Source organism: Perna viridis, chromosome 4, assembly GCF_037379345.1.
Source record: "Perna viridis isolate PV_CMFRI_1.1 ecotype Kerala chromosome 4, ASM3737934v1, whole genome shotgun sequence".
Classification (NCBI taxonomy): domain Eukaryota; kingdom Metazoa; phylum Mollusca; class Bivalvia; order Mytilida; family Mytilidae; genus Perna; species Perna viridis.
Genome location: NC_142448.1, coordinates 796,606 through 812,996, shown reverse-complemented (window position 1 = coordinate 812,996; position 16,391 = coordinate 796,606). Strand labels below are relative to the sequence as shown.

General features: G+C 32.6%; 2 protein-coding genes across 32 annotated transcripts in view; one reads left to right on the top strand and one right to left on the bottom strand.

Moving 5' to 3' along the window:
- The first annotated feature begins 745 nt into the window (after window positions 1-745).
- On the top strand, window positions 746-13,745 carry LOC148618362 (gamma-glutamyl hydrolase-like). 2 transcript variants are annotated; one of them, XM_088577206.1, is made up of 9 exons: window positions 749-926; window positions 2,213-2,321; window positions 2,786-2,836; window positions 3,498-3,582; window positions 6,884-7,022; window positions 9,762-9,868; window positions 11,552-11,645; window positions 12,882-13,022; window positions 13,537-13,745. In XM_088577206.1, exons 1-9 carry the CDS (start codon window positions 851-853, stop codon window positions 13,704-13,706), a joined length of 972 nt encoding a protein of 323 aa, XP_088433332.1. In that variant the 5' UTR covers window positions 749-850; the 3' UTR covers window positions 13,707-13,745. The 2 variants fall into 2 exon arrangements, with proteins under 2 accessions (XP_088433333.1, XP_088433332.1); XM_088577207.1 differs by lacking the exon at window positions 12,882-13,022 and having other exon boundaries at window positions 746-926.
- Window positions 13,746-14,035: 290 nt separating this feature from the next.
- LOC148618361 (calcium-activated potassium channel slowpoke-like) overlaps window positions 14,036-16,391 on the bottom strand; it is a 64,595-nt gene continuing 62,239 nt past the window's right edge. For all 30 annotated transcript variants that reach the window (XM_088577160.1, XM_088577161.1, XM_088577166.1 and 27 more), the window contains one exon: window positions 14,036-16,187. In XM_088577160.1, the coding sequence (XP_088433286.1) occupies window positions 16,123-16,187 (65 nt within the window). In that variant the 3' untranslated portion in view covers window positions 14,036-16,122. The remainder of the gene's footprint in view (window positions 16,188-16,391) is intronic.

The window sequence follows — 16,391 nt, the reverse complement described above, 5'->3', positions numbered from 1 at the left end:
CTTTGTTTAAAACGTTATTGATTCTCGGTACATCTATACTTGGCAGATTTCTCGCTAGAGCAAAATGGAGGGGCGCCGTGCCCTGCCCCTGTCAAGCCTGCGACCCTCTGCCCTCTCTGAGCGTCCCCCAGTTTCCTACCAGCGTATCTGAATGTCCCATTAAGATTACATACTTGCTATTTACCACAAGCCAATTAGGAAGTGTCACCTTTACGATATTCCGTAGTACCTAACCCCGGCGTAAATCTCAGGTAGTTATCGGTGATTAGCGATTTGTCACCTTTGATGATTATGAGGATGTACCAAGCCAACTGGAGGGCTAAAACTACTGGTGAACAATGTCAATGCCGAGAAAATTGTATAAAATAACGGCCACCAGTTGTATGATCTGATTCAATGTATTGTTCACAATGCCTACACAGGAACGCAAACTACTCTAACTTCAAAATGAAAAGAAGAAAGTCGTAAGGACCAACTAATCTATAACTTCTTTCTTCATGAATAAGGACAATTTTCCGTAATAAAGATTTCATGTTTTATGATTTATACTTCAGCCCAATTGTTTTTGTACGTATTATCAAGAACACTGAACTGGATCGATAAAAATAAATACGTCAACAAGGAAATTCATTACAATTTCAAAAATAGATCGTATATTTCGATTTGTCCCTTACCATTTTCTATGTCTGTTTTCAGACTATATTAACTTATATGATTTCTATAACATATGTTACATGTTTTCATTACATTGTTTTTTCAAACTAGAAATTGTTGAATGTAAATAATTACAGATAAAGAAGACGATTATAAGAAAACCAACGTATAACATTAAATTGTTGCCATTTACATTATGGCAATAGTTTTGTTCATTTTGTTGGTAAACACTGTTTTACATAATGTAGGAGCTTATGACAGACCTATAATTGGTAAGATATATCATTTAAGTGTCAATTTATTCAATGTCAGTACAAGTTCAGTCCATTAGCTGCTTCGGCATGGATTTAATCAGCTGCTGTGTTAGAGCTTGTGCTATCCACACGAATGGCAAATGCGTCAGTGAAAAACACCTGTTAACTTTTTTTATTCGTTGTGTTCTACAAACGTTCACATTTTGCTGAAACCTTTCACCAGCATAATAATATTTTGCGTTACTACCACACCAAGTTATTATTTAAATATATGATTCTTTTGATTTACTGATTTTTTTGTTATTGAATAAATTTTTTTTCTGTTTTTTTTATTTACATGACAATATAGTGTCGTAACCATTTATTGCAAGTTAATATTTCGTTTTGTATTATTTTCAATTTAAAGAATTATCTGCAAGAAAAAAAATTGCGTTTTGAATATATATTTCTAGTTGATTTGTCAGATTTGTAAGTTATCGGTAGTTTGTACTATGTATGTCATCGAATAGAACAGGTACAGATAAAATCCATGGTGAAAACTGCACACAAATCTCATGCCTTTCAAAATATTCAGAATTGTAATGATGTCATCATCTTTTCATTTATTTTTTTTTAAATTAGAGCTATTTCCAATGAATAAATAAACATATGTAACAAAAAAATAAAACAAGTTTTGTTTCGGAATATTAAAGGTATTTATACCTGCGTTACCTCTCCAAGCTTGATTAATATTCTCAGTCTTTCTTTGTCTTATTTGCAGATATAGCATAGTAGCAAAGAGTAAAAATGTGTAACTTTTGTGATCCTATCAAAATAAAAATCTAATTGATTTGTCGTTGGTGCTGCAAATAGCAAAATTTTACGTGGTTCAGAAAAGAAGTAAGCAGTTTATGTAAGGTTTTTTGTAGTGCTCTTGATTATCCGTGCAAAGAGTAATGAAGGGAACTAAGGTTATAGCGGTAATCAAACGAATCTAATCCAGGGACAAAGACCAGACATTTGAAAGAGTAATCAAGGGAACCAAGGTTATAGCGGTAAACAGACATACGCAACAAAGAACATAAAGTAACTAAAATCATACATACAAAGTAACAAAAGCAAAGAAACTCTTTGTATAGAAATTTGAGGCTGTCAGGACGAAAGGGGACAATGTAATTCATATCTTATAACAAATGATTTTTATCATGAATAACATGGTCATGTCTTCATTGAAAGACAAATTTTTTTTTTAATGACTAGCTTAATATTGTATGTGCAAATATCATACCTTTTGTCGTCTAAAATAGTTTACAATTTTCCTTAAGGAGTAGTTGCTCAGAAATCGAGAATTGCTGGAGCGGTTGGAGATACTGTCATGTCAGCCGCTTATATCAAATGGGTAGAAAGTGCTGGAGCTCGTTTAGTACCCATTAGGTACGAATAATTCTCTTACGATACATCTTGCAAGAATTTTGTGTATTACAACATGTCTAAGCTAAAATGACTTTTATATTAAAAATACTGGTGCTGTCTAGATAATGACAAAAATGTGATGTTCCGCAAGGTTAAATGATTAATTACTGTAATTTATCATCTTTATATTTTCGTAGTCATTTATGGCTCTCCTAAAGGTATTTCAAATAGTAAATATGAGGTTTTTTTCGTGCAAATATGCGTATGTTCAATGAAAAAATAAAAGGTAACCAAGATTCTAGCGGAAAACAAAAGAATGTAATTCAGAGATAAAGACAGACAAACACAACAAAAAACATAAATTAATCAAAATAATATAATAGATACAAAGTAACAAAAGTAAATTAACTCAATCTTTACCGTTTAGAAAGTGTCGTTTTTACTTCGTCAAGTACTTTCTAGCTTATACTTTATTTTCATTACAGAGACAATGAGGCAGATGAATATTATGAGCAGATGTTTCAATACACCAATGGGTAGGTTTTTAAATAAGAGGCAATATCAAACTTACCTTTCTAATACAAATAGCCGGAACAAACAATGTCTATTTAACAAATGGCAATATCAAGGCAAGAAAGTTGGAAACAATCTCAATGGTTCTGACTTGGTACTGGCATTTACGAGGGAAATTGTGGGTTTAACCGTGTTTTTTTGTGGGTGTTAACAGGGCGCTTACATTGCGGTTACTTATTCTGGTACATTGCGACATAAACAAGCAATGCAAAGTTTACCCGCTGCAAAGTTGGTAAAATCAGTAATCAGTACAGACGATGTTAGTGAGAATGTGAAACTTAAAAGGAAGGATAAAGAGTAATTAAATATTGGTGATAAAAATGAGCAAAACATGTTTCTTAAGCCGTTTTTAAACCAATTAGATTTTTAAGAAACTTATACATTTGCTGCATTCATAAAATATCATATGCTGAAAATATTGTCATAATCTAGGAAATGGTTGCTTGATTTGTAAAAATCGATAGTCCTTACTTATTTGCACGTGAAATGTATGGAGTTTTCTTTTGCAAGGTTTTATATTATTTAGATTTTCCCTAAACATGGTTGTTAAGATATGAGGAATTTGTTGCGTTAGTTTTACGTCAACATTATAAGATTGTCCCTTGTCCCTCTCTTATGTTTCAGCATATTTCTTCAGGGCGGTGGGTCTCACATGTTTGAGTCGGGCTACTCTAAAGTATCTAGAATGTTTTTGAACATGGCTATTCAGGTATGGAATATTCTTTGTTTTAACATTAATTATCATTCATTTATCGTGGTTGTGGTTGGCTAGTAAATGAAGAGGTGTTTTCACAATCTGAAATGTAACTGTGACATGATATATCATGACTTCCTGGTAAGCATACTTTTTTCGATCATGCTGTATTTTTTTTACTGTTCTAATTTTATACCCATCAATATTTTTTATGCAGACAATAGGTCATTCAATTTACCGACCACGAAATTATAATGTATGAAGGCTTCGGATGTCAATGTGTTTTTAATCATTAAGTGTCAATATATCAAGTAATTGTCTATTATTCTATACTAGCTTAACATGTAGGAGATGCATGCATAACATTTCTATAAAAATCGAGCTCGTCAGTGTATCACGGACGTTTTTATCGTTGTTTGTCACTTTAAAAATATTGGTTCAATTTGCAGATCGTTACTTTATGCAAAAACATATAATCAATCTTAATTGATAGAATTTAATACATTGCTTATTTTCTTCAAACAGCTTTGACGGATTATATTGTGTGGATTGAATTTCAATGTTTACTGAGTCATGCGCCATGCGTATTAATTTTTTTCTTCGGGTTTAACAATCGGGGCTCCTCAGTGGATATGCATTTTAAAATTGTATTTTAAAAATGTACACACGCACAAAACTATTAATATAACAGGATAGAAACAATATAGGTACATTGTCGAAAATTATTGAAGATATGTGTATTCGGCTTGGAACGGAGGAAATAGCTCGGCGGAGCCTCGCATTTCCTAACCGTTCCGTCGCATATTATCACTCTTAATTGATAGAATTTAATTTGCGTACTTCAAATTATAAATCACAACTCATACGTTATGCCAGAGCTTGCCGGGACTACGCAGACTTTTTGTATCGCGCTAGAACTCTGACAAATAGGCTTCTGGAACAGGGTTGTGTTGCTACAAGATTGAAGTCATCACTACAGAAGTTTTATGGTCGTCATCTTGAACTCGTGGATCGTTATGGTGTATCCATCAGCACCATGAAAACTTATTTATTCAACGGGTCATAGTTTTCCTTTCCTCGTTTGTCTACCCCGGACTTGACTTTTTATGAGCAACTCGGCGGGTGTTTATAGAAAAGCAGAGGACGCTTACCCTACCGACGCACCTGGTCCATGCTCCCAGTTTTTCGTGGAGTCTGAGTTGCTCATTTGCTTTTGTTACTTTGTATGTATGATTTTAGTTACTTTATGTTCTTTGTTGTGTATGTCTGTTTTCCATGTCTGGTCTTTGTCCCTGGATTACATTCTTTTGATTACCGCTATAACCTTGGTTCCCTTGATTACTCTTTTAAAAACATATACGCGCGGACGACGTCAATATATATGGAGGTTTAGTGAACTCTCGAAATTCTAATTGGTTTGATACTGTTTAGTTTTTTTTCTGTGTTATTACCTTCATTTACTGAAAGAGTAATGAAGGGAACCAAGATTCTAGCGGAAATCAAAAGAATGTAATCCAGGGATAAACAACAGACATGGAAAACAGACACACACAAAAGTAAATGAGCAATTCGAATATAATATATACATTAAACTGCAACAGATGATATATGTTAATGCATTTTTATCCTGCAATGAGGTTATTTGTTAAACGAATAAAGGTATACGGTTATTTTTCTTGCTGTATCCGTACATTAGCAGGTTATCGACTTGCTGGCTCCTCCCACTGACGTGATCGGCGGAACTACTTTTTTTCTGGTATGCGTAAATTAATCATGGCCGCCACCATAGATACGATATAAACAAATTGCGATTGCGTATCCGGTTAATCTTTTTTTTTTGCTGTTGTGTTTCGTTTTCACCTGAATGAAATAACAGATTTTATGTAAACCAAATAATGATTTTGTTTGTATTTTTTTCACGGTCATATATATGGCAAATCCCAAATCTCGTTCAGATTTGATTCATTGTCAGTTTGCAGACGACTTCCCCTGTCATTTCAGTCATGTCGGACTCGGAGCCAGAGTGTCCGTCACAATTTAACATAAACTGGTCCCCACTTAAAGAAATTGAAGCATTACAATATGATAAAACTCTCAAAGAGACAAATGACCTGGAAATTGTTATGGTCTTGCATTTATTACTGCCTAAACCCCAAGATAATGAATCAGAGGAACACTACATTATGGATCTGCCCATACAACTGCCTCCTCTTCTTCAAAAATCTCAAACAAATATTTCATATCGCAAAGAAACTAGTGCACAAATTTCACCCCTGAACTCTACTGCCATATACCAAACAGAAACAAGTCAGCTTCCACCTTCCTCGCGAAATTCAAAACTTTAATGTTCTTAAAATCGACTTTACAACATTCAAAATATTTGTATTTATTGTTCATTTTACTTATTTGTCTCTTGGAATTAAATAAATTTTGATACATTGCTTATTTTCTTCAAACAGCTTTGGCGGATTATATTGTGTGGATTGAATTTCAATGTTTACTGAGTCATGCGCCATGCGTATTAATTTTTTTCTTTGGGTTTAACAATCGGGGCTCCTCAGTGGATATGCATTTTAAAATTTTATTTTAAAAATGTACACACGCACAAAACTATTAATATAACAGGATAGAAACAATATAGGTACATTGTCGAAAATTATTTAGTTACTAAGTATTCGGCTTGGAACGGAGGAAATAGCTCGGCGGAGCCTCGCATTTCCTAACCGTTCCGTCGCCTCATCACATATCTTCAATAATTTTCGACAATGTACCTATATTGTATATATATTTGAATGACAAATAACTTTATAACATATCAGTATCCTCCTCTTTATTTTTTTAAAAGTTACCTGCTCATTAATTGAGAAAAGGAAAAAAGATTCTGTTGTAATTTATAAAATGTTTATTTTAAAATTTGAAAAAAAGTCTTTAAGAAATTAAGTAAAACAAATAAAAATTGGCCAAAAATAATGAAGTGTCAGCAGTGGATATCTCCCGGCTTTTAGTGGAGTCCGAGGTGTTCATTGACCTTTTTTTACTTTATATGTATTATTTTGGCCATAAAATGTTCTTTGTTGTGAGTGTTGGTCTTCCATGTCTGGTCTTTGTCTTCAAGTTACATTTTTTTGCTTTCCGCTAGAATTTAAAAAAAAACAACTTGGCTTCAGCTTGAACACATTAAAAAGAGGACATATCATTTCATAGTTATGTTAATAAAGAAAAGTCTTTAATTCGTTGAATTTTCCTGGGTTTTGCGGATAGAATATAAATTGTCCATAATAAATGGAACATTCTTTTTTATATTTATAATATGCAGGCATTCGACGATGGAGATTATTATCCTATTTGGGGAACTTGTAGAGGTCTTCAACAGTTACTAAGTTTAGTTGACGGTACTGATGTAACTACAGCAACGGGTGTAATGGATAAATCACTTCCGTTAAACTTTACAGAAGGTAAACCATTCACTGTTAACAATGACAAACCAATATGTTATAATTTAGTTTGTCTTGTAATACGCTTTCGGGTAAATTGGTCTTTTGCTACATAGTTTGATTAAGCACTGTACTAGAGTAATCAAGGGAACCAAGATTCTAGTGGAAATCAAAAGAATGTAAGGCAGGGGCTAAGACCAGACATGGAAAAACACACACATACACACACACACACACACACACACACACAACAAAAAACAAAGAACTAGGTGATAATAGGTCTACAGTCCTTGATTCTAGTAATCCAAAATGAATAACGTATCGATCAAGTCTTTATTACAGTTGTACATGTATTTTTTTTTAAATATTTTAATTCGTGGTTCGTGAACCATAAAGAACCCTTAAATTGATTATATCACAAAATACAATACAACTCTTTAATCATCACTAATATTGAAATTTTTATGGTGTACCTAGAAGTTCAAACATATTTTTATTTGCAGATGGTGTAAAAAAAATTTTTTAAAAGCTACAAAAATGGAGCATATGCTGTATTTTGTAGCAATATGCAATGTATTTTTCACAGCTTATTAGTATTTTTCAGCTTATTAGCAGCAAATTTGTTTAACGTAATAAACCAAATGTTGTGATTTATATGTGAAGTTGTATCTGCATGTATAGCTTACGCGTCTAGTTTTAAGATATTGCTTAGATGACCTGTAGTTCTCCTTTTTATACCCGGCTTGAATATTCATGCTTCATACTCCTAGCATTAGCAGTGACCTTTTTTTTTATTTCTTTTTGATATCGGTCAAACTATGGTTTTTCTAAATTTATCATATTGCCATGAACAAACAAAACATGTTAGTTTTACAACCAAATGCCAAAAATATAGCAGAGGACGCTTACCCTACCGGTGCACCTGGTTCAAGCCCCCAGTTTTTAGTGGAGACCGAGTTGCTTTACTTTTTATGTCACAGCGGTACGAGTTCGAGTCCCGCGGAGGGAACGACCAAAAATTTGCATCGCAAATTTGACAGTTCTAACGTCGTTGGGAATTTTTCAGACCTTTCTATATATATATATATATATATATATATATATATCTCCATAAAAATCCAACACGATCAGATTTACACGATGTATTTATGTATTCACATCACTAGCGCTTTCATGGCTGCTGCCAATCTTCAGGTGACATTACATAACGACAACGTAGTTAATGGTAACGTTATACATATAGTGACGTTATAATAGTATAAGGGGAGTTAAATATTAACGTCAAAAATGTTAAAATAAAAGAAAGAAATAAGATGACAAGAAAAATGTTAACGTTCATTCAATTTCGATTTAAATTTACGAATAAACATCATTTCTTTGGCTTCACGTAAATCTTTATCATTGTCTCTCAGTTTGTAAAATGGGAAAATTTTAAATCGTCCATCGCTGCATTTATCTAAATGCTCACTGACGGAACAAAATCTGTAATTTGGAACTCGGACCTGTTGTCGATGGACTCTCGTTCGATCAATGACCCTGTCGCCTGTTTGACAAATATACATTTCTTCACATTTGCTACATTGTATGCAATAAATTAAATTTGCAGTTTTACAGTTCATGTCCTCGTTTGCGTAAATAGTGGTTCCATCCCTTGTAGTGATCAAGTGTCCTTCATGTATGTAGTCGCAAGTGTTGCAACGTTTGTCTTTGCATTTCGATACAGTGAAGCGTTTATCGGCAGGGTCGAAACGGGCACTTGTAAGTATTCGTTTAAGGTTTTCCGGTTGACGTTTGCTTTGTATTATTTTTTTCTTTGTTGATATGAACTTTTAGCGATTCGCTTTGTGCTATAATTTGTAAGTTTGCTCTTGCTATTTCAAAATTATTCGCATTACATGAGTTGTGGGTTATTGCAAAGGGTATTACGGAGTTGTCTGGTTTATTTCTAGCGTTGACTGTTAGAAGTTAATTCCTTTAAGCGTTCATTTCTAGTGTTTTCCTCGCTTATCACAGTACATATTTTACGCGTGAGACAGTATGGGATGTTTCTCCTCGTGTGGGATGGATGACACGATTTGAAACTTAAATATTGATGCGTGTCTGTACTCTTGTAAAAAATGTCGGTTGAAATATCTCCGTTGTTTTTCAGTACTAAAACGTCTAGGAACGGCAATTTGTCTGCACTCAATTCTTTTGTGAATTTGTTATTATTCAGGATGTCCGTGAATTTATCTATGTTTTCAGTAAATTTATTCCAGATTATAAAGCAGTCATCCAAAAACCGCTTCCATGACGTTTCTATTTCATTAGCAAATTCCAGTCAGAATTCGTTTTCCACTTGTTGGTACAATTTTTGTTCAAAGAACCCCATTACTAGTGTTGCGTAAGTGGGCGCGAATTTTGTTTCCATAGCTGTACCATGAATTTGTAAATAATGTTTTTCATCGAAATAAAAGGAGTTATTCTCCAAAATAAAACTAACTGATTCCAATATTAAGTCAGCGGTAAAACGATTATCAATTGCTTCGGGATGCTTTTCTATCCAATATTTTACGGCATTAATACCTAGGTTATGGGGTATATTTGTGTATAGGCTGGTAGCGTCAAAGCTGACCATTATTGCCTCTTCCCTGACTGTTCTAGGTAGATGAGATTAAAATTCATCCCGTATATAACTCGGTACAAACGAATAAAGTGGTATATATATTAATTTTAACGCAGAAGTATTTACTTGGCAGTTTTATGAAATATAATTTTCAGATTATAAAGAGAGTCGCTTATTTGGTAATCTTCCAAAAGATGTTGAAACCTATATCAGAAAGAAAGATGTAACTCCTAATTTTCATAAACAAAGTGTCTTGATGCAGGTATGATTGATTTAAGAAGTTAACCAAAATAACAAGGCTCAACCGATGGAAAAAGCCGGAGGACTCAATCAAAGATAAATTACAAAAGTTCATCATGGTGAGGTTGTTGTCTCTTTGACATAGTTCATCATATCAATACTCCTTACAACGACAGAAACGAGTAACACCAGCCGGGCACAATTCATGTGTTCCGGAAGGGTGAACTGTTCATCCTTCGGTCAATCAGGTCATGATCTTACGAAACGACAATACATGTTTGGAAAAACGTTTGTCATAGAGTTAAGTTTTTAGCTGTTTTTAGACGCAGATTAAGATATTAAAAGGGAAATGCTATTGTGTTTTGTGTCCTTAGTATTATGCTCTTTTTTAAAGATAATTAAATAAACACTAAAACTGGAATTACTAAGAAATAAAAAAAACACTGTCTAGAGGGAGTGTTGAAACTTGCATTTTTGATTGGTGTGAGTTATGGTTGATCTCTGTCTCAAAAGAGTTTAAAAAGATAAACAATTTAGCGGAATGAATAAAGCATGCTTATCTGTAGAACTGGAGAAATATATCCTATCAGACAAAACAAGATTTATTATGAATCATTTTTTTGTGTTGGCCTATTTTGAGACATTTGTTTCGTCCTTTTAGATTGAAGCAAGATTGATTTAACCATTTTGGCTTTCATTTAACTCCGAATGTGAATTAGAGTAATATGGGGTACAAATAATATAATTTTGTTATCACACAGAAAAAAATCTGGATCATGATTGATAATATAATTTTTCCTCCTATAAATTCAGAAATTATTCAATGGTTTTGTTTTTTACGACTGACTAAAAATGAAAAAAATTAAATCATAAAAATAAATTTTCAGAATTGTTTTGAATTCCCCAAAAATAATATTGGTCAGTTTCTTAATTTCTTTGAAGAGGGTATCTATGAGAAATACATATCTACATGAATCTCGAATTCGACAACAGTAATCATCTCAGTAGCAAGGTTTATGATAGAAGAAACGACCTTAGTTTTAATATTAAAAATTTTCCTAAACTGTGCTATAACACACCTTCATCTTTTGCATATGGTGTTTATATTTTATCATTGATTCGCTACTCTAGAGCAAGAACTAACTACTCTGAATTTCTTTGAAGTCTAGTAAAATCTACGTAACAGACTCCTAAATCAGGGATACGAGGAAATACGTCTCAAAAGGTCTCTTACCAAATTATTTTTCAGATATCGGTTCATTTTGAAAAATGTTCAGTTTTTTTCTGAAACAATGATTAATAATTGACTTTGGTAAATTATTCTTTGTACTGACAACTGATTTACCGATTAAGACACTATAGCAGGCAAATGCTATTTAATCACCACCGGTGTTTATTCAGACGCAATGGAAGAGGGAGATTTGGCGTGCTGTTAATCTTAGATTTAACCCACCATTTCGTTAGAAATGCCTGTAACAATTTAGGACCATTGCGGTACCAACTACTTAAGTGTTTTAAGATCTATTTTGTCAGATTTATTTTTGACTTGACCTGACTATGATTCGGATTAGTGTTCGGTAATTTTCTTGTTACTCTTATTTAGAGCACTACATTATCGGTATTTTATCTACCGTATCTATCGCAGACGACTATGACAGCTCCATAAAGTTCCATTATTTCGTTCATCCATATGTACATATTTCAGACTTACATGGAAAGTCCAAGGTTGAAGACGTTTTTCAGGGTGTTGTCTACAAACATAGCAACAAATGGTAAAAAGTTTATATCAACTGTAGAAGGTAATTATAATTACTTTTTTTATTTCGATAATTGATTGTAATATCGTGTAATTAAAGATATTAATCATTAATAGTTTTCAACTGTTCAACATTATTGCTTATTTTGTGGACAACAACCTCTCTCCATATCAGCAAATATGACACAATTAACTCCTTCAAGTTAACTGACAATTGCCTGGTCGGTACACATAGCCTGCGTTTTGCATTTGCACTGATATTTTTTTTCTTTCACTTGCCCCAATACTTCTTTTTTATTACAGATAAATTACCGTTATATTCAGTAAATTTAAAGATATTTCATTTCTTTATTTCTTTATTTTTATTAATCAATATCAATTCAAACCGCCCCCGTTTGTCATATATATATATTCTTATTTTTCTTCCATAATGAATCATAGTATATATATATATAATATACTTCATATTTATATTTCGTAATCATGAACATAACTGTTGTCCCCTGCTTACTAGGGGAATTTCGTAATTATGTACATAACTGTTGTCCCTTACTCACTACGAGAATTTCGTAATCATGTACATAACTGTTGTCACCTGCTCACTATAGGAATTTCGTAATCATGTACATAAATGTTGTCCCTTGCTCACTACGAACAGAACAAGTCTATTTCAACAGTTAAAAACGCTTTATTTACATCCACAAATATTCTGAACATAACACATTATCTATAAAGCACTAAAATATCGACTGTTTCCCAAATCGTATATACCCAGAGCTCACTTGCCTGTACGGTCCACCAGAATATTCCCTGTCTCTGTCATTCTGTAACCTGCTACATGGTTATGCCTATTCTGTGCATGGACAGTACAATGTCCATCAACATCTGTTGTGTCTCTAGCTTAAAATGTCTTGTTTGTGTTCCTATAAGCTACATTTCCATATTCAGTTAGTTAATCAATCTGTAAGCATGGCCATTGATAACCAAAGATTGAACTCCTTTGATAATACACGTATTTATTATATTTACATGTAGTTACCTGTTTTACCAGGTAATCAGCGCTGGTGAAAAATAAAAATCGACGAGCGTTAAAAATGCAATCGGTATAAGTGTTTTGTTTGTTTGTTTGTTGGTGTTTAACGTCCGAGCAGCAAAATTTCAGCTATATTTAGACGACAATCGGTATAAGTGAAAAAAGAAGAAAATTTATAAAATCGGCGCAAATGTCATACGCCCCGGTACACCTATTCAATGTTCGTGGATTTCTGGTCTATTTCAGCATATAAATACCCTGTGTATGCCATCCAGTGGCATCCTGAAAAGAATAATTTTATATGGAATAGTGCCTACAAGGGACTAGCTCACACATATGAGGGAGTGCGAGTTTCCCAACATTTTGCCAACTTTTTCGTCAGTGAAGGTACTAAATACTTCAGGAGTTCATGTAAATGACCAATTCGTATAAACAAAAGTAGACGAAATGTTTTGAAGATTGCAGACTGTACTCGTAGAAGTTTAATTGTTTGTTGCTTGGCTTTTGGTGGATGACTGTCTCATTGGCAATCTTACCACATCTCCTATTTTTATGTTTGTAATTACTTTTTATTTTATAAATAAAATTCAATGCAATCTAAGGTGCATTATTCAATTCACGACAGTCTGTCATAATGAATTTCATTTTTCAAATTAAAGGTTTAGTAAAAATAATTGAAGTGGTAGTTTCTGTTCGAAAGTATTTGATTCAACTCCTTGAGAAAAAGGAACCAAAAAAAAAAAAAATAAAATAAAATAAATAAAATAAAAAAAAAAGAACAGTAGGTTCGTGTGTAGTTCATGTTCTAATTGATTTCTTTGCAAGGTTTAATTTCGAATGTCATCTATTTAACTATTATAATATAATATATAAATCTAGTTTTTCTTTGATTCTTTTTCAGCAAGGAAAAATAATCACAGATTCCCTGATGCAGAAACAGAAGCACAAATTGTTATTAACAACTATCAAGTTTGGTTCTCTAGAAACTCAGACTTTGTGGAGAAATACTATATTAACTATACACAACTATGTTCTAGCGATTTCACTGTCAAAGACTTTATTTATGTATGATGAACATTAAACAGCTTACGCTAATTTGAATTATAAGAATTGTGTGTGCCTTGCCATCACATTAAGCTTACCAAAACGACCTGCTCCATTCTTGAAGTCAGTTAGTTATTATTGACCTTCAATTTTGTCATGTGACCAACAGAAATTCCCAAACTTTCTTGTAGAATGTAAATTAAGGTTACAACAGGTCGTGTATAGTAAATTTTAAAGTTTCTGATAACAGGCAGTCATTGACATCTCCATCAACTTCTTTTACCTTGACCAGTTGCCTCTGATCATTTATAATATTTTCCTTAAATTCATATGTTTTACTGATTCAGAAACAGACAAAAGGTATTAAGTATTTAATCAATTAGTAAAAAAAGTAATGACTGCTTAAAGAAACAAAAACAACAAATGCTCCAATAGAATTGTTCTAAACAAACTATACAAATCAGTCGTGCTATAAGATAAGCAATTACAAACAGTAATGGTTGATCAATCAGTAAAACGAGACAAATGAATGAAATACAATGTCTTCATGTTTAACCTTATTACAATGAAGGAATGAGAAATACATGAGTTAAACATATCAATATGACAAAAGTATACTACACCTGCCAATCATACTATAATGACCAAAGTATACAACAAAATTAACTGACACTTGTAGCACTTCAAATGTAACATTCAATAATAATTAAATATCAAGAGATTATTGTGATCTAAAGGACCATGAAGGGCTCCCAAAACCGGTCTAATCTGTGACTCCATACAGTCTAAAGAACTCAGAATTTGGATTCGGCATACTATTATCACCCTAAAATTTGGACTCAGCAAGCCATTTGCACCTTTAAAACAATTTCATCAAAATCTGAGAATTTTAAAATTAAGGCGCGAAAATAAGTTGTCATAGCAACGGCAACTGACAAATCGTCTTGAAATCTCAAAATGTTGACTCAAAATGTAATTTTCACCCTAAAAACCAAGTTTAATCAAAATCGGAGCATTTCGAATTTTTTTTGCAGGAAAATCGGGGTTTATGACAACGACGACTTTTAAATCATCTTGAACCAATAAATTCATACGCAGCATATCATTTTTACTCTACAGACCAACTTCATTAAAATCGGATCATTTTTTAAATTTTGGAGGGAAAATCGGTTGCCATAGCAACCGGCAAACAAATCGTTTCCGGTTTATGTGCATAATCTTGTTGAACATGCCAAACTCTACCACCAAATTTCAAGTAGCCTTGTATTGTAAACACTGACTCGGCTTACTTTTACATTATAAATAGTTATACATAAAAATAGCTTTTAAATTTCATTAATAATTTTTAGAAAAATTCATGAGACTGATAAAAAAATAAGCCAGCATGTCTACAAAAACATGAAGTTATCGTAATATAAACATTAATTGTATCATATTTTCAAAAATATACAGAAATATTTTTTTTAGTTTATATAGTTTATATATTGTAGTTCTATATCTTAACGTGATAATTATTGTTTTTTAAGTGTAAACACTTGATACAAAACCCGCCATTATGTACATTAGTGTACTTAGCTGATATATTTTAAACTTTAGATACTTAGAGGATCTTAGGTATCACACATCACGTAACGATACCCACCATCTATCTACCTTGTATACTCCATCAGACGCAGACAGGGACCTTATATACCTAACAGGTACCCCCGATACTACACAACGTATCTTACATATCAAACAGGGAGATATACATACAAAACATATCAAATATGAATAACAACCACAAAATTATGGATTTGTATAAAAATAACATAAAAACATATACATGAATATCACAGCTTTAGGATATAAAGGGCATGGAATACGGATATCTATTCTTTATTACAGACTAGATAGACATTGTCAAGGTAGCGATATAGACTTACATTGAATCATCTTATAATACATCTCTGTGTACATTAAGCCTGGATGATTCAACTGCTCCATTGTATTGACAAGAATTCTTACTAGCCATTACATTTCTGTCCATGGTGATGACATTACAAAGTATATACTGATTCTCTAGATCAAGTAAGACACAAGATATCACTGTTTTCTGCCGTGAAACAAGGTACAATAATTCACAACCCCAATGTCTACAACCTGTCACATCAATAATACTGGTAGAACAATAGACTTCATTAACACCATAAACTTAACATACAATGGCTAAAAGATCATTTAAAGTCAAACATAGAATTAAAAAAATTACCTATTCAATTCTTAAGAAAAATCTCAACCATTGTAAAATAAAAAAATACAACATATTAACTTACTAGTAGCAGGTTATGATTGTTTTTAAGTGATCAACTGAGAAATAACGCGTAAGAAATCTAACATAAATACAAATGTGGATTGTACTTAGGTATGTCCTAATCAGTTCCTCGTTGATGATCTGTCTTCTTCAGGTTGTGGACTCATTGCTTCGTCTTTCACTTGTTGTTTGTTGAAAGGGAGAAGACAAAACACCTAGCAAAATATAAAATGATTTCTAACAATTTAACATTACTCATTTTGGCTTCCTAAATCCTCATTTAGAGTATGAAATGAATTTTTAAGTATTAACATCTTGTTATAAACATATGACTATAATTAAATTACAATCACATGACTATAGTTAACTTATAAACCTATGACCATAGTTAAGTTAAATTTTGTGACGCAATTTTGCCT

Excerpts from the sequence above, each read along its gene's own strand:
- LOC148618362 (XM_088577206.1), top strand. The coding sequence starts at position 851 with ATGGCAATAGTTTTGTTCATTTTGTTGGTAAACACTGTTTTACATAAT. Across the intron at positions 927-2,212 it reads TTATGACAGACCTATAATTG|GAGTAGTTGCTCAGAAATCG; the intron begins GTAAGATATATC and ends ATTTTCCTTAAG. Across the intron at positions 2,837-3,497 it reads ATGTTTCAATACACCAATGG|CATATTTCTTCAGGGCGGTG; the intron begins GTAGGTTTTTAA and ends CTTATGTTTCAG.